The following is a 24,194-nucleotide window of genomic DNA, read 5'->3' on the forward strand; positions in this document are numbered from 1 at the left end:
TGTTAAAGAGTTCTTCCTGCTTTTTTCCTTTATTAAATTATTTATTTATTCTAATTTATTATACACGATGGCAGAATGCAATTCATTTCAGATTATACATACAGAGCACAATTTTTCAAGTCACTGGTTGTATACAAAGTATTTTCACACCATTTGTGTCTTCATACATGTACTTATGGTAATGATGTCTAACTCATTCCACTGTCATTCCTACCATCTTGCTCTCTCCTTTCCCCTCCCTCCTCTTTGCCCTATCTAAAGTTCCTCCATTCCTCTCATGCTCCCCCACCATTGCCATTATGAGTTATCATCCTCATATCAAAGAAAACATTCAGCCTTTGGTTTTTGGGGACTGGCTTACTTCACTTAGCATTATATTCTCCAACTCCATCCATTTACCTGCAAATTCCATGAATTTATTCTCTTTTAATGTTGAGTGATGTTCCATTGTGTATATACACCAAAGTTTCCCTATCCATTCATCCACTGGAGGGCATCTGGGTTGGTTCTACAATTTAGGTATTATGAATAGTATGCTGTTTTTAAGTCCTTTGGGTATAAACTGAGGAGTGGGGATAGCTGGGTCAAATGATGGTTACACTCCAAATCTATCTTAATCCCTGTAAATGCAATGTATCATTGCTATTTGCCTCCCCACCACCTCCCTGGTATTTTTGGTGAACTTCTATCTCTGAATTACTATAGAAAAAGAAAGGAAGGCTAATATGTTATTTTGGCTATAACAGTAGTAACTCCTGTGGTGAAGAAATAACTTCAAATTTCTGACATGACACAGAAACTAGTATTAACTAATACAGCTTTTACATTTTAAAAATAATGTATGGCTCTCTGAATCAGAAGATAATGGAAGAAAGACCAAAGCAGTCTCTCTCCCTTTTTTCTGAGATTCTGCAGTTTCTCTCAATTCAGCTCTGTCTTATAACCAGTTGAAAGTGTGTCTAGTCCTTGAATTTTCAGTTTGTTTATTTATCTTTTAGTGCTGTGCATCAGATCCAGTGCTTCAAATATGCTAGGCAAGGGGCTGGGGATGTGGCCCAAGCGGTAGCATGCTCGCCTGGCATGCGTGCGGCCCGAGTTCGATCCTCAGCACCACATACAAACAAATGTTGTGTCTGCCGAAAAACTAAAAAATAAATATTAAAATTCTCTCTCTCTCAAAAAAAAAAAAAAATATGCTAGGCAAGTGCCTTACCACTGAACTATATCCCTAGCTTCCAATGTGATTTTTTTAAAGTTGTAATATAAAAGCATTTTTTGGTCTTTCATCAAGAAGTTATATGCTGTTACACTGGTGGCTACTAGCCAGATAACATTTTAAAACCAGAACCATTAAACAGTTTTAGATGTCTCACAAAAAAGTTAATCCATTTTAGAATATTTTAAAAACATTCTCCTTATTTACTTCTGTATAAAAACTGTAAATAAATCAGATGGGGAAAAACGTATTTTAAACGCTGCTTCATATACTGAGCAAAGAAGGCACCATGAGAAATGAGGAACAAAAATAAAAATATCCCTGGACAAAATCCACGTGTACAGAAGATGACTCAGGATGTTAAAAATAATTCATGTGAGGTAAAGCAAACATGCAACATTTATATATCATTCTCTGAGGAATGGGCATTTTTTATTACTCCTCAAGTTCCTTAGCATATTAATAACAACAGCTTGGTATATATTATCAATAAGTCCAATTGTTGTATTCAAAGAAATGCTAGATTATTTTATGGTGAGTTTGCTTCTTTTTCATCTGCTTCATCATCCATTACCTAAAACCAAAAAGAGAAAGAACTTAAGAATAAAGAAAAGGTTTAGAAATTGCTATTTTCCAAATTTTAATATTACTTTCCTTTCTGATATAGGCTACAACAACACATGGCAATCCAATAAGAAGAAATCTATCAACATCCCCCCAAAACAAAGTTTAAATCATAACCTGACATAGTAAAATGTGTACAGATTAATTAAAGCACTGGTCTCTTTTCCATGCTTCAAAAAAGGTTTCCAGTAACAGAGTTTCAACTGTGCTAAGACTACAAATGATTAACTGGTATATCTCATAAGACCAAGATAAATGGGGTCCGGGATTTAGCTCAGTGGCAGAGTGCTTGCCAATATGCGTAGCCCTGAGTTCCATCCTTAGTCTAAAAAAAAAAAAAGAAGAAGACTAAAATAAATAATTGTTTGTCTTTTTTTCCAAAAGTGTCTTATTTACTTAAATATTTCCTGAGGAGGTAAATCAAACTATTATTAGAAGCCAGGTGCAATGGCACAGGTCTTTAATCCCAGCTACTCAGGAGGCTGAGGCAGGAAGATCACAAGTTTCAGGACAGCTTGGACAACTTGCAAGACCCTATTTTAAAATATAAAAAGGGCTATGGGTGTAGCTCAATGGTAGAGGACCCCTATGAAGCCCTAGTATCTCCAAAATGAAAAAGAAAAACGAATCCCTTAAAAAAGTAAGAAAAAAAAGCCATATTAATTAATTAATTATTTTGGTCTGATTCAAATAAAAAATCATTTTCAACTTTTTTTAAATATTTATTTTTCAGTTGCAGTTGGACACAATATCTTTATTTTGTTTTTATATGGTGCTGAGAATGGAACCCAGTGCCTCATGCATGCTAGGTGGCGCACTATCACTTGAGCCACATCCCCAGCCCCTCATTTTCAACTTTTTTAAAAATGAAGATTTTTAGTGAAAAAAATACTAATAAATACTTACAGAAAAATAAATGAAAAGGTGAATATCTTTAGATGAGCTAATATATTACTCAGATAAGAAAGACCAACTCCTTTGGTGAGGAAAAGAACTATATAAATCCATGAGTGTTTTTTATCACCACCACACCTACTGCCAATTCAAGTTTACAATCCAACAGTCAATTCATCACTCCACCCTAGACAAAGGAATAAAAATGTTCCTTTTCTCATATATATATATATATATATATATATATATATATATATATATCAATGGACTCTTATTTTATTTTTTTATATGCAGTGCTGAGAATTGAATCCAGAGCCTCACACGTTAGACAAATGCTCCACCACTGAGCCACAATTCCAGCCCCTGTTCCTTTTTTCTTGTCAAGCCACCGAAGTGTCAACAAATGCAATTTAAAAAACAAAGGCATACAGGGGAAAAAAGAACAAAAATAAGTTAAAAAAGAAACAAAAAAATAGAGGAGCTACGTGTAATGGCACACATCTGTAGTCTCAGCTACTTGGGAGGCTGAGGCAGAAGGATTGCTTGAGCCCAGGAATTAAAGACCAGCCTGGGCAGCATTGTGAGACTCCAATCTCAAAAGGAAAAAAAAAGAGTAAATGGCTATAAAGTCTTGATGAATTTGGTTTTGATCTGAGATAAGTGACAAACAATGGCAAAAGAATTATCTGATAGTTTGTCCTTTGGGTTGAATAGAAATGGATATTTTACTTGCAAGGAATTTAATAATTTAAATCCAATCAGAACAACACCCACTCCAAAGAATTTTGTAAATCAATTGTATTTTAGGCAGAATTATCCCTAAGTTTGGAATACTATTCCCAAGTACTTATTTAATACAAACCATGTAAAGGGTGTTTGTAAGATACAGGTTAATTGTTGCAGAGAAATATGAAGACCTAGAGCTGACTTCTAGTCTCTCAGGTAACTTACACATAAACAGACACACAGAAAGCAGCTTTGGACCAAAGGAGTTTTAAATTTCAAGCAGAGGTGTGATAAGAACTTCAAAGAGAAGATGGCATATACTGAACCAAAAGGACAGATTTTATTACTACTCAGATCTCTTATTACTACTCAAAGAAGCTGGGAGGAAACACCCTCTCCCCTAGAGTACAGAATTATTTGAGAAGTTTTCTCAAATTTCAAAATGTTATTTTCTCCTTTATAACTTCTTTCCATAAAGCCCATACTTCCTGGCTGAGAATCAGTGCAGTAAAAATCACCATGACTGCTGAGAAGATGCTGTTCTATATTTTTTAGGCATGTTAGGGCAGAAAAATTATGCTGACATTGTGTTATAGATAAAGCTCTATAAGCCTACTTAGTACTCTCTTTTACCATACAATAAAGTATGATTCCTTGATGATTTCCTTGCTTGCATTATTAAGAACAAGAATTAGGGCTGGGGATGTAGTTCAATAGTAGAGCTCTTGCCTGGTATATGCTAGACCCTGGGTTCAATCTCTAGTACCAAAAAAATAAAAATAAAATAAAATTTAAAGAGAGAGAGAGAGAGATAGAGAGAGAAAATGAACACGAAGTAGATAAATGATGTAGTAGAGCTCCTTCAACTAAAGATTTCAAAAAGTTATCTATACAATGGCATGATGGTTCAGAATTTTTCTAGTCAGAGCAGCAGCATGATCTCTGACTCTGTTTCCTTATATACAATATGGGAATGATTTAATGTACTTTAGAGGATTAAATGAGTTAATATTTGTGAAAGTGCCTGTCACACGGTAGACACCAAAGTTAACTTCTAAAATAATGAATTTTAAGATGAAGAGCACTAGAAGAGTAACCAAAAATCAAGACTGAATTAATTATAGCAAATGAATTAAAAATGGCAGAAAACTACAAATATCCATAATAACATTGAATGTAAATGGTCTCAACTCCCCAATTAAAAGACCAAGATTTGCAGAATCAATAAACAAACAGGATCCAACAATATGCTGTTTGCAAGAAACTTACCTCATAGGCAAAGATACCCACAGGATGAAGGTAAAAAGATGGAAAATAACATATTTCACCCAAATGAGTCCCAAAACAAACAGGAGTAGCTAGTCTTATATCTAACAAAGCAGATTTCAAGCAAAAATTCATCAGAAGAGACAAAGAAGGCCACTATACCTGGTACAGGGAACAGTTCTATAAGGAGATACTTGTTGACATTAAATCCCAGATAAACTCCATTACAATAATATTGGGTGATTTCAACATACCCTATCACCAATTGATAGGTAATACAAACATAAAATCAATCAATAAATCACCATCTTTAGTAATACTATAAATCAAATGATCCTAACAGACACCTACAAAACATTCACCCCTAAACAGCTGAATTTACCTTATTTTCAGCAGCTCATGGAATCTTTTCCAAAACAGACCATATTCTAGGTCACAGTATAAGTCTTAGCAAACACAAAAAGATTGATATAATCCCAGGCATCCCATCAGATCACAATGGAAGGAAACTAGAAATCAACAAGAAAAATAATAGAAACAACATAAACACAGGGAGATTGAACAATACTCTTTTAAATGAAAAATGGAACACAGAAGAAATAAGTGAAGAAATCAAGAAATTCTTAGAAACAAATTAGAACAGACATACAAAATAAAATCTTTGGACAATATTAAAACAGTTCTAAGAGGAAAATTTGTAGCATTGAGTACCTGCATTAAAAAAATAGAGAAATCCCAAATAAATAATTTATATTCTAGCTCAAGACCCTAAAAAGGAAGAATAAACTAGTTCCAAACTCAGTAGAAGACAGGAAATAATTAAGATCAGAATTGACATTAATGAAATTGAGAATAAAAACATACACAGGATCAGTGCAACAGATCTGGTTCCCAAAAATATAAATAACACTGATAAACCCTTAGTCAATCCCCCTGCCGCAAAAATGAGATAGAGAGAAGATCCAAATAAAAAAAATTTAGAGTTGAAAAAGGAGGTATCACCATAGATGCTTCTGAAATCCAGAGGATCATTAGAAACTATTTTGAAAATGTATATTCTAATGAACTGGAAAATCTAGATGATAATGACAAATTTCTAGATACATATGACCTGCTCTAATTGAACCAGGAAGATACAGAAAACCTAAACTGACAAATATCATGTAATGAAATTGAAACAGCAATTAAAAGCCTTCCAACAAAGAAAAATCCAGAACCAGATGGATACTCAGCTGAGTTCTACCAGCCTTTAAAGAACTAACACCAGCATTTCTCAAAATACTCCCTGAAACTTAAAGGGAGGGAACACTTCATATACATTCTATAAAGCTAGTAAAGCCCTGACACCAAAACAAGAGAAAGACACAACAAGGAAAGAAAACTACAGACCAATATAAAATTAAATATTAGCAAACCAGGAACAAGACAACAATGTCCATTCTCACTACTTCTCTTCAATATAGTTCTTAAAATTCTAACCAGAGTAAGAGAAGAAGTTAAAAGGATACAAATAGGAAAAGAAGTCAAACTATCTCTGTTTGCTGATGACAGGATCCTATTATCTAAGAAGACCCAAAAAACTTCACCAAAAAACTTCAGGAACTGATAATTCAGAAAAGTAGCAGGGTACAAAAATCAACACTTGTACATCAACAGCTTTCCTATGTTCCAACGATTCTGTAGAGAAAGAAATCAGTAAAACCTGAAAAAACAAAACAAAAAACCTTGGGAATTAATCTAACCAAGCGGGTGAAAGATCTCTACAATGAAAATTACAGAACACCAACGAAAGAAACTGAAGAAGATCTTAGAAGATGGAAAGACCTGCCATGTTCTTGGATAGGTAGAATTAATACCATCAAAATGGCCATAATACCAAAAGCAATATACAGATTCAATGCAATCCTCATCAAAATACCAATGTCATTCTTCACAGAACTAGAAAAAACAGTCCTTAAATTTATTTGGAAGAAGAAAAAACCTAGATTAGCCAAAACAATTCTGAACAAGAAAAATGATGTAGGACAACACCTGATCTCAAATTATACCACAGAGCTATAGTAACAAAAACAGCATGGCATCAGAAACAAAATAGACACGAACACCAGCAGAACAGAATAGAAGATACAGAAAAAAACCCCACATACTTACAGCCATCTGACATACTTGACAAAGGTGCCAAAAATACACACTAGAGAAAAAATAGTCTTTTTAACAAATGATACTGGGAAAACTGGATATCCTACTGTAGAAGAGTGAAATTAGATTCCTCTCTCATACTTTGTACAAAAGTCAAATTGAAATGGATCAAATCTTCAGGAATTAGACCAGAAACCTTGCAACTGCTAGAAGAAAACATTGGGTCAGTACTCCATCATATAGGTGTGCAGGCACTGACTTCTCAGCAAGACTCCTAAAGCTCAAGAAATAAAACCAAGAATCAATAAGTGGGATGCCATCAAATTAAAAGCTTTTGCACAGTAAAGGAAGTGATTAAGAACATAAAGGGAGACTATACAGAATGGGAGAAAATCTTGGCCAGCTACTCCTCTGATAGGGGACACTATCCAGAGTATAAAGAACTCAAAAAACTTAACACCAATAAAACAAATAGCCCAATCAATAAATGGGCAAAAGAACAAAACACACATTTCTCAAAAAAAGAAACAAAAATGGTCAGAAATATATAAAAAAAATATTCAACATCTCTAGCAATCAGAGAAATGCACCTCAAAACCACCCTAAGATTTCATCACTCTGGTCAGAATGGCAATTACCAAGAACACAAAAAATATATAAATGCTGGTGAGGATGTGGCAGAAAAGGTACAGTCATACATTGTTGGTGGGACTTGCAAATTAGTACAACCACTATGGAAAGCACTGTAGAGATTCCTCAAAAAACTAGGAATGGAACCACATATGACCCAGCTCTTCCTCTCCTTAGTATTTATTCAACAGAAATAAAAATCAGCATACTAAAGCAATACAGCCACTTCAATGTCTACAGTAGCACAATTCACAATTGCCAAATTATGGAATCAACTCAGATGTCCATCAATGGATGAACAGATCAAGAAAATGTAATTAATACACACACACACACACACACACACACACACACACACATATACACATACACATACATACACACAAAGGAGTTTTACTCAGCCATAAGGAAGGATAAAATAATCTGCCAGTAAATGCATGAAAATAGAGAAAATTATGCTAAGTAAAATAAGCCAGAACAGAAAACCAAGGGTTGAATGCTTTTTCTCCTATGTGGAAGCTAGCACAAAATAAGGAAAAGAAGAGGGGGGTTGGGATTGAATATCATAAAGATATAAGGAAGATCAGTGGAATAGAAGGAGATGAAGAGGAGGAAGGAGGGACAGGAAAGAGAAGGAAATAAGGAATGGTTTTTAACAAAATTACATTATATGCATGTATAAACATACCTTGGGGAATTTCACCTTTATGTATATGTAGAAAGTACTACTATAAATAAATAAATAAGTGAAAGGAAGATCAGTAGAGGAAGAAGAATAGGGGATTGAAATCAAATGCCACGAATTAGGAAGATGGCGGCGAGGGGAGTGCATTGCCCCCGTGTGCTGCTTCACTGGGTGGGAGTATGACAAGTCAGGACGGCTAAAGGCTATCTTGTTAGGAATTTCCAGCAATAGTGGGGTGCTCCGGAACCTGGAGGAAGGATTTCCATCGCACGAGGATCGGCTACGGGGACTCAAATGCGAGAGGTTTGTCACACGGAGGGTAACACTGCTTATTCAGCAAATCGCCCTGCGGCTAGAGTCTGCAGCGCGCGCTGGGAAACGAGGAGATAGCGACGCAGGAATACAGCGCTGCAGTTTCTGCCAGCCGTGCAAGCACCGTACTCAGGGCTGAATTCTGGGTTCGAGACGGGGGAAGGAAGCGGTCCATCTCGGTTCTCCACACGGGTCAGACCACAGAGGAGGCCAGCGGCCACCGTGTTGGAAAGCTGACGTCACCATCCCTGTTTTCGACTGACCGCAGCTCATTCAGCCATAGAACAGGTAATTTCAGGCTGCCATTCGCCTGCGGCTTACAGACAGATTGCTCGGGCTCAGTGCCTGGGTGCTTCTTAGAACCTGCTCTTATCGGAGCGAGCACCGAGCGCAGGGCGGCCGAGTTCCGGCTCCTGGAACTGCCCTGGCCCAGGGCTAGGAGCCCGCGGAAACTGCTTCTTGGTCCGGGTCCTGCTGAGGGCTGGTCAGGACTCACCCGTTGCTTTGGTTGCCCGGCAAGGGGAACGAAATGCTGCCATTCGCATAGGATACCAACATGGCAGAGATCTGATGTCATCAGAAAGCGGCGGAGGAGAGAACTTCATCAATACCAGCGGCGACAGAAACAGTTGGTCTCCTGGTAGGGGGGGTGAGGCACAGACACCAGAGTCTCTCTCGATTTGTCGTCGAGCCAGAGGGGAGGAGCCGGGCCACCGCCAGCGCCCGGAGCAGGCCCAGCGGCTCGCCAGCGTGGTGACCGCGTGACCCCAATTGGAGAGGGGGCGGAGCGGAGCCGCCACCCACGCCCACAAGGTGGGCAGACCCGTGACCCAGTGGTACACAGGCGTGGTAGGAGGGGCAGGGCAGAGCCACCGCCCGCACTTGCAAGGTAAGCAGACCTGTGACAGACTGGCGGGTCAGGCCCAGTGGCCTGTCAGCGTGGTACACACGTCACCCCAACTGGAGTAGGGGCAGAGCAGATCCTTCGCCCACGCCCGGATCAGGCCCTGCCAGTGTGGTGGTCACGTGACCCCAATTGGAGTGGGGGCGGAGCGGAACCGCCACCCGTGCCCGCAGGGTGAGCAGACCTGTGACCAACCTCCAGATCAGGCCCAGCGGTCCGCAGGCGTGGTAGGAGGGGCAGGGCAGATCCGCCGCCCGCGCCTGCAGGAAAGATACGCAAGCAGTATGAAAAGACAAGGAAAGAAAGGACCACAAGCAATGCAGGTCAACGCAACTTTAGAAGAGGTAACAGCTGCAGCAGATGGAATGTCAGATAAAGAATTCAGGATATACATGCTTCAGATGATCTGGAGTATCAAGGAAGACATTAGACAGCAAAATCAGACAATGAAAGATCACTTCGACAATGAATTACGCAAACAAATCCAGGAAGCAAAGGATCAACTATACAGGAGATAGAGGTTATAAAAAACAAACAAACAGAAATCCTAGAAATGCAGGAAGCAATAAACCAACTTAAAAACTCAATGGAGAATACTACCAGCAGAGTAGAACACTTAGAAGATAGAACATCAGACAATGAAGACAAAGTATTTCAACTGGAAAAGAACATAGACAGCTCAGCAAGACTCTTAAGAAACCATGAGCAGAACATCCAAGAAATATGGGATAACATTAAGAGACCAAACTTAAGAGTCATTGGGATACAGGAAGGTACAGAGCTCCAAACCAAAGGAATGAGCAATCTATTCAATGAAATAATACGAGAAAACTTCCCAGACTTGAAGAATGAGACAGAATCCCAAATCCTAGAAGCCTACAGGACGCCGAATGTTCAAAATCATAAGAGATCCACAACTAGACACATTATAATGAAGATGCCCAACATACAGAATAAGGAGAGAATTTTAAAAGCTACAAGAGAAAGGAAGCAGATTACATTTAGGGGTAAGCCAATCAGGATAACAGCTGATCTTTCAACACAGACTCTGAAAGCTAGAAGATCCTGGAATAACATATTTCAAACACTGAAAGAAAATGGGTTCCAACCAAGAATTGTGTATCCAGCGAAATTAAGCTTCAGGATGGAAGATGAAATTAAAACCTTCCACGATAAACAAAAGTTTAAAGAATTTGCAGCTAGAAAACCATCTCTTCAAAACATCCTTGGCAAAACATTACAGGAAGAGGAAATAGAAAATAACAATGAAAACCAACAGTGGGAGGCAGGACAGTAAAGGGGGGGAAATAATCAAAGAGGAAAACAAACCATGTTTAGTAACAGAAATAAACAAATATGGCTGGAAGAACAACCCATATCTCAATAATAACCCTAAATGTTAATGGCTTAAACTCACCAATTAAGAGACACAGGCTAGTAGAATGGATCACAAAACAAGACCCAACAATATGCTGCCTACAGGAGACGCATTTGATAGGAAAAGACATACATAGGCTGAAGGTGAAAGGTTGGGAAAAATCATATCACTCATATGGACTTCGGAAACAAGCAGGAGTATCCATACTCATATCAAATAAAATAGATTTCAAGCCAAAGTTAATCAAAAGGGATAAAGAGGGACACTACATACTGCTCAAGGGAACCATACACCAACAAGACATAACAATCATAAATATTTATGCCCCAAACAATGGTGCAGCTATGTTCGTCAAACAAACTCTTCTCAAGTTCAAGAGTCTAATAGACCACCATACAATAATCATGGGAGACTTCAACACACCTCTCTCGCCACTGGACAGATCTTCCAAACAAAAGTTGAATAAGGAAACTATAGAACTCAATAACACAATTAATAACCTAGACTTAATTGACATATATAGAATATACCACCCAACATCAAGCAGTTACACTTTTTTCTCAGCAGCACATGGATCCTTCTCAAAAATAGATCATATATTATGTCACAGGGCAACTCTTAGACAATATAAAGGAGTAGAGATAATACCATGCATCTTATCTGATCATAATGGAATGAAACTGAAAATCAACGATAAAAGAAGGAAGGAAAAAGCATACATCACTTGGAGAATGAACAATAGGTTACTGAATGATCAATGGGTTATAGAAGACATCAAGGAGGAAATTAAAAAATTCTTAGAGATAAATGAAAACACAGACACAATATATCGGAATCTATGGGACAGAAAGCAGTTCTAAGAGGAAAATTCATTGCTTGGAGTTCATTCCTTAAAAAAAGAAAAAACCAACAAATAAATGATCTCATACTTCATCTTAAAATCCTTGAAAAAGAAGAGCAAAACAACAGCAAAAGAAGTAGAAGGCAAGAAATAATTAAAATCAGAGCTGAAATTAATGAAATCGAAACAAAAGAAACAATTGAAAAAATTGACAAAACTAAAAGTTGGTTCTTTGAAAAAATAAACAAAATCGACAGACCCTTAGCCATGCTAGCGAAGAGAAGAAGAGAGAGAACTCAAATTACTAGCATACGGGATGAAAAAGGCAATATCACAACAGACACTTCAGAAATACAGAAGATAATCAAAAACTATTTTGAATCCTTATACTCCAATAAATTAGAAGATAGTGAAGCCATAGATAAATTTCTTAAGTCATATGATCTGCCCAGATTGAGTCAGGAGGATATAGACAACCTAAACAGACCAATATCAATTGAGGAAATAGAAGAAACCATCAAAAGACTACCAACTAAGAAAAGCCCAGGACCGGATGGGTATACAGCAGAGTTTTACAAAACCTTTAAAGAAGAACTAATACCAATACTTTTCAAGCTACTTCAGGAAATAGAAAAAGAGGGAGAACTTCCAAATTCATTCTATGAGGCCAACATCACCCTGATACCTAAACCAGACAAAGACACTTCAAAGAAAGAAAACTACAGACCAATATCTCTAATGAACCTAGATGCAAAAATCCTCAATAAAATTCTGGCCACTCGGATACAAAAACATATCAAAAAAATTGTGCACCATGATCAAGTAGGATTCATCCCTGGGATGCAAGGCTGGTTCAATATACGGAAATCAATAAATGTTATTCACCACATCAATAGACTTAAAAATAAGAACCATATGATCATCTCGATAGATGCGGAAAAAGCATTCGACAAAGTACAGCATCCCTTTATGTTCAAAACTCTAGAAAAACTAGGGATAACAGGAACATACCTCAATATTGTAAAAGCAATCTATGCTAAGCCTCAGGCTAGCATCATTCTGAATAGAGAAAAACTGAAGGCATTCCCTCTAAAATCTGGAACAAGACAGGGATGCCCTCTCTCTTCACTTCTGTTCAACATAGTTCTCGAAACACTGGCCAGAGCAATTAGACAGACGAAAGAAATTAAAGGCATCAAAATAGGAAAAGAAGAACTTAAATTATCACTATTTGCAGATGATATGATTCTATACCTAGCAGACCCAAAAGGGTCTACAAAGAAACTATTAGAGCTAATAAATGAATTCAGCAAAGTGGCAGGATATAAAATCAACACGCATAAATCAAAGGCATTCCTGTATATCAGCGACAAATCCTCTGAAATGGAAATGAGGACAACCACTCCATTCACAATATCTTCAAAAAAAATAAAATACTTGGGAATCAACCTAACAAAAGAGGTGAAAGACTTATACAATGAAAACTACAGAACCCTAAAGAGAGAAATAGAAGAAGATCTTAGAAGATGGAAAAATATACCCTGTTCATGGATAGGCAGAACTAACATCATCAAAATGGCGATATTACCAAAAGTTCTCTATAGGTTTAATGCAATGCCAATCAAAATCCCAACGGCATTTCTTGTAGAAATAGAGAAAGCAATCATGAAATTCATATGGAAAAATAAAAGACCCAGAATAGCAAAAACAATGCTAAGCAGGAAGTGTGAATCCGGCGGTATAGCGATACCAGACTTCAAACTATACTACAGAGCAATAGTAACAAAAACAGCATGGTACTGGTACCAAAACAGGCGGGTGGACCAATGGTACAGAACAGAGGACACAGAAACCAATCCACAAAACTACAACTATCTTATATTTGATAAAGGGGCTAAAAGCATGCAATGGAGGAAGGATAGCATCTTCAACAAATGGTGCTGGGAAAAACTGGAAATCCATATGCAACAAAATGAAACTGAATCCCTTTCTCTCGCCATGCACAAAAGTTAATTCAAAATGGATCAAGGAGCTTGATATCAAATCAGAGACACGCCGTCTGATAGAAGAAAAAGTTGGCTACGATCTACAGTAGGTGGGGTCGGGCTCCAAATTCCTCAATAGGACACCCATAGCACAAAAGTTAATAACTAGAATCAACAAATGGGACTTACTCAAACTAAAAAGTTTTTTCTCAGCAAAAGAAACAATAAGAGAGGTAAATAGGGAGCCTACACCCTGGGAACAAATCTTTACTCCTCACACTTCAGATAGAGCCCTAATATCCAGAGTATACAAAGAACTCAAAAAATTAGACAATAAGAGAACAAACAACCCAATCAACAAATGGGCCAAGGACCTGAACAGACACTTCTCAGAGGAGGACATACAGTCAATCAACAAGTACATGAAAAAATGCTCACCATCTCTAGCAGTCAGAGAAATGCAAATCAAAACCACCCTAAGATACCATCTCACTCCAGTAAGATTGGCAGCCATTAGGAAGTCAAACAACAACAAGTGCTGGCGAGGATGTGGGGAAAAGGGTACACTTGTACATTGCTGGTGGGATTGCAAATTGGTGCAGCCAATTTGGAAAGCAGTATGGAGATTTCTTGGATAGCTGGGAATGGAGCCACCATTTGACCCAGCTATTCCCCTTCTTGGTCTATTCCCTAAAGACCTAAAAAGAGCATGCTACAGGGACACTGCTACATCGATGTTCATAGCAGCACAGTTCACAATAGCAAGACTGTGGAACCAACCTAGATGCCCTTCAATAGACGAATGGATAAAAAAAATGTGGCATTTATACACAATGGAGTATTACTCTGCATTAAAAAATGACAAAATCATAGAATTTGCAGGGAAATGGATGGCATTAGAGCAGATTATGCTAAGTGAAGCTAGCCAATCCCTAAAAAACAAATGCCAAATATTTTCTTTGATATAAGGAGAGTAACTAAGAACAGAGTAGGGACGAAGAGCATGAGAAGAAGATTAACATTTAACAGGGATGAGAGGTGGGAGGGAAAGGGAGAGAGAAGGGAAATTGCTTGGAAATGGAAGGAGACCCTCAGGGTTATACAGTGGAGGGGGTAGAGAGAGAGGAGGGGAGGGGAGGGGAGAGGTGGGGAGGGGGGATGATGGAGGATGGGAAAGGCAGCGGAGCACAACAGACACTAGTATGGCAATATGTAAATCAATGGATGTGTAACTGATGTGATTCTGCAATCTGTGTATGGGGTGAAGGTGGGAGTTCATAACCCACTTGAATCAAAGTGTGGAATATGATATGTCAAGAAATTTGTAATGTTTTGAACAACCAACAATAAAAAATTTAAAAAAAAAAAAAAAGAAATCAAATGCCACACATGTATGATTTTGTCAAAATGAACCCAAATACTATAATGCTCTAATAAAATCAAAATAATTTTATTTATTTATCTAATAAAATGATTAAACAAATGAATAATAAAATAAAAAATTTTTAAGTCACAGAAATTGCAAAGATCTTGCCCTTGAAGAAAGAGTCAGGTCATAGATTTCTTTTCCCATGAATCTTAAAATTAAATCCAAACTCTCAAAATACCTGTTCTACACCTTCTACTTCTGGAATATAAAACTGCAGCATGTTCTGAATCCCATTTTTCAGAGTAATGATTGAACTGGGACAGCTAGTACAAGAACCTTGGAGTTTCAGCTGTACAATGCCATCTTCAAAGCCTTTATAGATCACATCTCCTCCATCTTCCTGTACAGTTGGCCTGTGATCACAGATGTATTGGTGATACACTTAAAGAACAGAAGTTTTTACTGGAAAAATTTAATACAGCTTATACTTAGATTTTATATTGGTAAACTTCACAAAGTTAGAGTAACATTTACAATAGTTAACAATAATTGTGGTTAAGTCTTATTTCTAGTTTTAATTTTTTAAACTTGCAAATAAAATGCCAAAATTCATTCATACAAATATTTACTCATTACATCTAATTTTGCTGCTTATCAATAAACTTTAAGCATTTAAAATGTGAAATTTCCTAGTAAGTATTGTGATGACCTAAGATAGACCCGTTCACGTCTTTGACAAAGGAGGAGGCTTCTGGTTTTTCTTCAGGCACACTTTTCATTGAAATATAACATTAATACAGAAAATGCATAAATCATGTATGTACAATTCAACAAATTTTCACAAAATAAACACATAAATTGTAACTGCCACCCAGAACAAGAATCAGAACACTGGTGTCCTAGAAGTTCCCCTTTACTTCTAATTGCTCTCCTAATCAAATTTAACCACTATTCTAATTGCTGTTGCCACTGATTAGTTTTACCTGTTATTCAGCTTTATAATTTATACCCTTTTTTTTTTTGCAGAAGTAGACATTGAACCCAGGGCCTCACACATGCTAGGCAAGTGCTCTGCCACTGGGCCACATCCCCAGTCCTATAAATTCTATTTTAAATCACAGAGATTTTATTCTTTTGTATCTGGCTTCTTTTTCTCTTTGTGAGATTCATTCATGTTTAGTATAGTAGTAGTTTATTCAATCTCATTGCTGCATGGTTTTCCATTAAGTTAATATGCTAGAATTTATTATCCATTCTAATGTTGATGGACATTTGGGTTAATACCAATTTTTGGCTTTTATAAATAGTGTACCTATGAAGATTCTTTTAAATGTCTTTTAGAACATATCCAAAGGCAAAATTGCCGGGTCAAGAGTGTAAGTATTTAGTAGACACTGAAAGACACCGTTTTAAACTTACTTTCCCACCAGCTAGTGTCCATCATTTTAACCATTCTAGTGGATTTTAGTGTTATTTCATTGTGGTTTAAGTTTAAAATACTTTTTTCATGTTTAGTAACCATTTGGTTATTGTCTTCTGTAAGGTGCCTACTCCAATTTCTGATTATCTTTTTCTTGCCAATTTGCAGATCTTTATATATCCTGTCATAAATTATAATTATCTTCTATTATATATAATTATATATTATATATATTATATAATTATCTTCTATTCTGTATTTTGTCTTTTCACTGTAAATTACATTTCTGTTGAAGAAAAAGTCATAATTTTACTGCAGTCTGATTGATATAGTTTTTTTTCTCAATTTTATGTACATATTTTCTTTTGTTCTACCACTGAGGAGCAGCCCCAGCCCAATCCACATGTCTTTTTGAAAAGCACTGCTTAGTTTCCAAATACATGGAGGTTTTGCCATTATGTTTTAGTAACTGATGTCTAATTTAATCCTAATGCAGTCAATAAACAATATTCTCAGGCTGGAGTGTAGCTCAGTGGTACAACATGTACTTAGCATGCATAAGGCATTGGGTTCAATCACCATGGAAAAAAAAGACCCACAAACCCCCCAATATTTTCAATGATTTCAATCCTTGAAATCTGTTTAAGGGTTGCTTCATGATCCCTCATGTAGTCTGTTTTAGTACATGTCCCCTGTACACTTGAAAAGAATAAATATTTCTGTTGAGTGCAGCATTCTATATATGTCAACAATTTGGGCAAAGTTTTTGCTAATCTTGTGTTTGAAACTCTCTTATCTTAACTGATTATTTTTTGTGTTGTTCTATTTGCTACCCAGAGAACAGTGTTAGTCTCCCATCATGATTGTGAGCTATGTCTCCTTTTGTTTTGTGAAATATTCTTCATTTATTTTGAGAACATGTTATTAGGGTTTTAGGTTAGTATATATTCCTGATAGAAATTAAAGATCTCTCTTTATGTATAGTAATGTTTTAAGCTGTAAGGCACATTTTGTCTGATATCTGTTTGGCTTTCTCTCATTCATTTTTTGAATGCTATAGATTTTTACATCTTTTTATTTTCTCTCTCTTAATGGAGTTTAATGAAGTTAATTCAGCTATAAAGAAGAATGAAATTATGCCATTTCCAAGAAAACAGAAGTAACTTGAGAGCATTACGTTAAGGGAAATAAGCCAAACTCAGAAAGTTAAGCGTCCTGTGTTTCCTCTCATATGCAGAAGCTAGGGTTAAAAAAAAGGGAAAAAAAACAGGTGGGTGGGTAGGGTCTCATGAAAACAGAAGGGAGACTAGTAAAAGGAAGGGAATCAGGAAGAAAGGGAAAAGGTAAGTACTAGAGAATAAAATTGATCAAATTATATTTGTTACATTGTGTGCATGTATAAATATGTACAGTGAATCTATTATGTATAATTATAATACACCAAAAAAATAAAAATTATGGTTATGGAGCTGGGGAATGTAGGTCAGTGGTAGAACACTTGCTGAACATATGTAAAACCCTGCATTTGATCCCTAGCACTGAAAATTTTAAAAAAGTGTCTAAATACACATGGAATTCATTTTTTATGTTTAACCATTTTTAAGTTTAGTTCACATTATTGTGCAGCCAGTCTCTAAAATTATTTTCATCTTGCAAAACTTAGTTTCTACATCCTTTAAAAATGAAAAGAAGTTATTCAGTTGATAAGATTAACATACTAACAATGTAAGGTGTGTCTTAAAATATTTATAATGCAACAAGGGATAGTCATTCCACAGATAATTTTTAAAGCCCCCAAAGAAATCACTAATGGTATGCTACTTTCTCCACTTTCCTGTACTTTTTGTGTAAGTTTGAAAAGGTTCTTTTATTCTTTTTTTATTTGTTCTAATTAGTTATACATGACAGTAGAAAGAATTTTGATACATCATACATAAAATGGAGTACAACTTCTCATTCTTCTGGTTGTACATGACATTGAAAAGATTCTTAATAAAAACATTTTAAATTGTCTTTGCTCATTAATGTAATGAACAAATTCAGCTGGATATGGTGATGCACATCTGTAATCCCAGCCACTTGGGAGGTTGAGGCAGGAGGATGTAAGTTTGAGGCTAGCTTGGGAAATTTAGGAGACTGTATCTCAAACCAAAATATTTTAAAAAGGTCTGAGCCCAGACATGCTGGTACACACCTGTAATCCAGTAATTCAGAAGGCTGAGGCAGAAGGATAGCAAGTTTAAGGGCAGCCTCAGCAACTTAGCGAGACCCTGTCTCAGAAAGGGTTGGGTATGTGGCTCAATGATAAAGTCCCTCTGAGTTCAATACCTAGCACCAAAATAAAATAAAATTTAATTTATAAGACGTGGGGGTGTAGCTCAGTGGTAAAGCATTTGCCTAGCCTGAGTAAAGCCCTCAGTTCAAACCAGCAGATAACTCTAATATCTAGGTTACCTAGATATTAGAGTTATCTACTGTTTTTTTTATTAGTTGTTCAAGACAATACAATGATCTTGACATTTTTTTTTTTAATTTTTTGTTTTATTTCTTCTTGGTCTGGTTTCAAGGTATGTCTAGTAATTTTTGACTGAATGATGGATACTAGCAACTCAGGATTATATTATATCAGAAAGGACTCATCATATTTTCCAGCAACATCTCAGTCTAATAGAATTAAACTAATTCAATACTGGACTACAGTTCTGTAAGCATGGTTTGCCCCATTTCAAGGCTCTAGTTTTCCCAGAAGCCCAACCAAGGACTGGGGTTGTAGCTCAGTGGTAAGGTACTGGCCCAGCATGCCTGATGCCCTGGGTTCAATTCCCAGCACCACACACACATACACACATACAAAAGCCCAATCAAGAGTCTAAATATTTCTTGAAGCTCACATCCTAAACCATAGTCTTTGTTCCTACTCCAGCACTATAAAACTGCCTTAACTCTGCTTCCCAACTGCCTTTTATTTGACTTCTTAGCCTCTACCTTACACAGCTAAGAATGAGCAGGTGCCATCCAGGAAGAACCTGAGTGTTAGGTTTACTTCCACTATTTTAAGTTAGTTATTTTTAGTTGATGAAGTGTACATATGTTTATAGTTTACAACATGATGTTTTGAAATATGTATACAATGCAGAATGGCTAACTCAAGATAATTAACACATGCCTCACATCATACTTGTGGTGGGAATACTTAAAATCTACTCTTGGGGGCTAAAGTTGTGGCTCAGTGGTAGAGCACTTGCCTAGCATGTGTGAGGCACTGGGTTTAATCCTCAGCATCACATTAAAAAAATAAATTAATTAACTAAAGGCATCGTGTCCATCTACAACCAAAAAAAATATTTAAAAAAATTTTAAAAATCTACTCAGTGATTTTCAAAAATACAATACATTGTTATTAACTACATAGAGCTTATTTTCCTTAGTGTCCCTGTTCTCTGGGATCTTGGCCCTTCAAATCAAGACTTCACTGGTAACCTAAAATTTTAATTTTTGTCTTCTCATCTAAACACATTTTCTAGAAACTCAATAGCTTCTCTGTTTCTTAGCAACTGTCTCTGCCCGGCTTCTTATACCTGGCTTTATACCAAGAACCAGCAAATGCCCCAAGGAAAGCTGCAGTGAGCTTCCTTTCTCAACAGGATCGTGGCATTTCAAATCTTGGTTGCTCTGGCAGCTTTCTAATACCTTCAAATAAATTTAAAAAAAATTTTTTTGAACTACTAGCCTTTTATGAGCAAAAGTAGCAGGCCACTTGCTGTTCTCTACTTGTTTAAATTTATTCTTTATGGGCAATTCTTTATGGCCTAAAATACAGGTACTCCTTTCTCTCTTCACAATCCTTCCAAATAACATTAAGTCCTTTAACTTTTAAGAAATCTGAGGATTATAGCAACATCAAACCTAAATGGTGTGAATGAAATTTCTTCATCCACAATGTTTAATAGATTGTTTTAAATTTTTGAGTGAATATAAAGAATCTTAACTTAGTATGGGGTTTAAGTTCAATTGTTATAGTTGCCTATGGTGGTTTCATTAATCTGTACTTTTCTTTTTGGTATGGAGATTTAACCCAGGAGTGTTCAACAACTGAACCACATCCCCAACCCTTTTTAATTTTTACTATGAGACAGGGTCTCACTAAGCTGCTTAGGGCCTTACCAAATTGTTGAGGTTCACCTCAAACTTGCAATCCTCCTGCATCAGCACCCCCAAGTCACTGAGCTTATAGATGTGCACCACAGTACCTGGCACTTATACTTAATTTTGAACTCTACTGTAATCTCATGGACAATTAAAAGTACATTTCTAAAATAAAAAATGGCCTCTGCAGCATTTGAATTCAGGTGGGAGAAGAGAACATACCTTATTCTAGTGTCTAACAGTTCCTTAATCATTGCCACAACTTCATCATCTTCTTCAGAACCTAGAAACAATTGAGTTTTTAAAAAATCAATAGTAGAAATTTAGTATCCATGCAGGTACAAGTATTAAAACAGCATGATTTTAAATTCATGGATCATTAAAAACATAAAACATGTAACTTGGTAATGTGACATAGTTGATTTTGAACAAAAAGAAAGAGAATCATTCATTTGGTTCTCTAAAGAAAAATTAAGTATACTGATCAACTCAACATTTAGTGTCAAGTACACTGAAATACCTTGATCTGCTAATTATGTTAGGGCTTGATTTCTGTGCCAGTAAATTTGAAAACTTTTATCATTCTTGAAAGTAGATGGAAGTAGCAGAGAATATAGATTATCTGAATTTTGAGACAAGAAAAGCATATCTATTTTATAAGTTATATCTTCAGCTTCTCAATTTAGTGATTTTCAAAAATATAGTCACACTTAATACAAAAGCCTTTTAGAAATTTCTTTTTTTAAAATTTCTTTTTTAGTTTTAGGTGGACACAATATCTTTATTTTTATTTTTATATGGTACTGAGGATCAAACCCAGTGCTTCATAAATGCCAGGCAAGTACTCTACCACTGAGCCACAACCACAGCCCTAGAAATTTCTGACATTGTATAAATCTGAGTAAAAAGTTGGTTTCTCATTTTGTTTCAATTGTGTTTTTGCTTTATTTTGTAGAGTTATACTAATCTTCATTCGTGCCTTTCTATGAGTTTTTCACCTTTGTGAGAGAAATTTAGTTACCTGTGGAAAAACCAAAAATGCAGATAATTCATATTATACTATAACAAACATTAGATTCCTGGCAACTCCATAAATAATAATTAATATTAAATAACATTAACTTTGGGTATTTCAATATATATATATATATTTAAATACCCCAAAATATAAATACTTTATTTAAAATAAATACAAAATATAAATACTATATATATATATATAAATAAAGTTAAAAGTCTCTTTCATCAGCAAACCTAAGTTTCATTCATCATCATCCATTTCACAGTCACTGTCTAGTTTGGTGTAAATTCTTCTAGGACACATTTACATTTACATATGTAAATTGACACAGATGAGATCATACGACATGCATTGCTCTATACAACCTCTACCACTGAGCTAAATTCCCAGACCTAGGTTTGTACTTTAATTTTGGTATATGTAGTCAAATCACTCTCAAGTTGATATACACTTTATATATGTATTCATCAATAACACAGCCAGGAGCTCAAAATGCAGCTCAATAGTAAAGTGCATGGATGCATGAGGCCCTGGGTTCAACCCCAAGCAAATTAAAACAAAACCAAAAACGTGGCAGGTCTTCTTCACTTTGTTTATGATGTCTTCTTTTTTTCAGTGCTGGGGATGAAATGTAAGTATGAGCTCTACCATTGAGCTACATCCCAGCTACGGTTAGGAAGAAGTTATATGTCATGAATATACATAACAAAGAATTAATACCCCAAAATTCTTTAAAAATTCTGCTTAAATCAGTATCAAAAAGACATGACTTAGCTGGGCATGGTGGTGCACACCTGTAATCCCAGTGGCTCAGGAGGCAGAGGCAGAAGGATCACAAGCTTGAAGCCAGCCTCAGCAACCTAATGAGGTCCTAACCAACTTAGTGAGACGTTGCCTCAGAATAAAAAAATAAAATAAAAAGCGTGGGGATGTAGCTAAGTGATAAAGCACACCTGGATTCAATCCTGAGTACCAGGAAAAAAAAAAAGACATGACTCAAATTTTTAAAACTTGACAAAGTACAAGAAACTTACTGACAAGGAAACTTAGTGCCTAATAAACATATGAAAACCTTCACGCTCAGTATTAATAAAAGAAATATAATTTTATTTATTTATTTGTTTTTAAACACTTATTTTCTAGTTGTAGGTGAACACAAGACCTTTATTTTTTTTATTTTTATGTGGTGCTGAGGATCGAACCCAGTGCTTCATGCATGCTAGGTGAGCACTCTTCTTCTGAGCCACAACCACAGCCCCAAGAAATAAAATTTTAAAAAGACAATACTTTATATTTAACATATTGATTTTAAACAAATGTAGAGCCAGGGGCATAGTTCAGTGGTAGACCACTTGCCTAGCATGTAAGAAGCCCTGGGTTTGATCCCCAGCACCACCACCACCAAAAGAAAAAAAAGAAAAGAAAAAGAAGACATATGCATGTCAATTAGCATTTATGATAACAACAATTCCACTTCTAGGAACATACTCTAAAAAAAACTCTCCAAGACTTGTATAAGGATGCTACTACAAAAATATTTGTAACAGAAATTAGTACAAACAATTCATTTGAACATAAGGAACAAACTAACTATAGTTTATTCACATAATGGAATACTATCCAGCACTTAAAACGAATAAACTAGAATGATACTTTTTTGAAATGGATTTAAAAAATATTATATTCTGTGCTCGCTTCGGCAGCACATATACTAAAATTGGAACGATACAGAGAAGATTAGCATGGCCCCTGCGCAAGGATGACACGCAAATTCGTGAAGCGTTCCATATTTTTGAGACGCATTTGATAGGAAAAGACATACATAGGCTGAAGGTGAAAGGTTGGGAAAAATCATATCACTCATATGGACTTCGGAAACAAGCAGGAGTATCCATACTCATATCAAATAAAATAGATTTCAAGCCAAAGTTAATCAAAAGGGATAAAGAGGGACACTACATACTGCTCAAGGGAACCATACACCAACAAGACATAACAATCATAAATATTTATGCCCCAAACAATGGTGCAGCTATGTTCATCAAACAAACTCTTCTCAAGTTCAAGAGTCTAATAGACCACCATACCATAATCATGGGAGACTTCAACACACCTCTCTTGCCACTGGACAGATCTTCCAAACAAAAGTTGAATAAGGAAACTATAGAACTCAATAACACTATTAATAACCTAGACCTAATTGACATATATAGAGTATACCACCCAACATCAAGCAGTTACACTTTTTTCTCAGCAGCACATGGATCCTTCTCAAAAATAGATCATATATTATGTCACAGGGCAACTCTTAGACAATATAAAGGAGTAGAGATAATACCATGCATCTTATCTGATCATAATGGAATGAAACTGAAAATCAACAATAAAAGAAGGAAGGAAAAAGCATACATCACTTGGAGAATGAACAATAGGTTACTGAATGATCAATGGGTTATAGAAGACATCAAGAAGGAAATTAAAAAATTCTTAGAGATTAATGAAAACACAGACACAACATATCGGAATCTATGGGACACATTGAAAGCAGTTCTAAGAGGAAAATTCATTGCTTGGAGTTCATTCCTTAAAAAAAGAAAAAACCAACAAATAAATGATCTCATACTTCATTTCAAAATCC

At 36.1% G+C, this 24,194-nt stretch overlaps 1 protein-coding gene and 1 non-coding gene across 4 annotated transcripts in view; one reads left to right on the forward strand and one right to left on the reverse strand.

Moving 5' to 3' along the window:
- Positions 1-24,194, reverse strand: part of Nfu1 (NFU1 iron-sulfur cluster scaffold) — a 56,523-nt gene continuing 32,329 nt past the window's right edge. For all 3 annotated transcript variants that reach the window (XM_071601666.1, XM_071601668.1, XM_071601667.1), the window contains 3 exons: positions 20,758-20,818; positions 15,208-15,382; positions 1-1,790 (listed from right to left, as the gene is read on the reverse strand). In XM_071601666.1, the coding sequence (XP_071457767.1) occupies positions 1,746-1,790; positions 15,208-15,382; positions 20,758-20,818 (281 nt within the window). In that variant the 3' untranslated portion in view covers positions 1-1,745. The remainder of the gene's footprint in view (positions 1,791-15,207; positions 15,383-20,757; positions 20,819-24,194) is intronic.
- On the forward strand, positions 23,244-23,350 carry LOC114082615 (U6 spliceosomal RNA). The gene has a single exon (XR_003581000.1). It is a non-coding gene; the product is annotated as a U6 spliceosomal RNA (small nuclear RNA).

Source organism: Marmota flaviventris, chromosome 14, assembly GCF_047511675.1.
Source record: "Marmota flaviventris isolate mMarFla1 chromosome 14, mMarFla1.hap1, whole genome shotgun sequence".
In the NCBI taxonomy this organism is placed as follows: domain Eukaryota; kingdom Metazoa; phylum Chordata; class Mammalia; order Rodentia; family Sciuridae; genus Marmota; species Marmota flaviventris.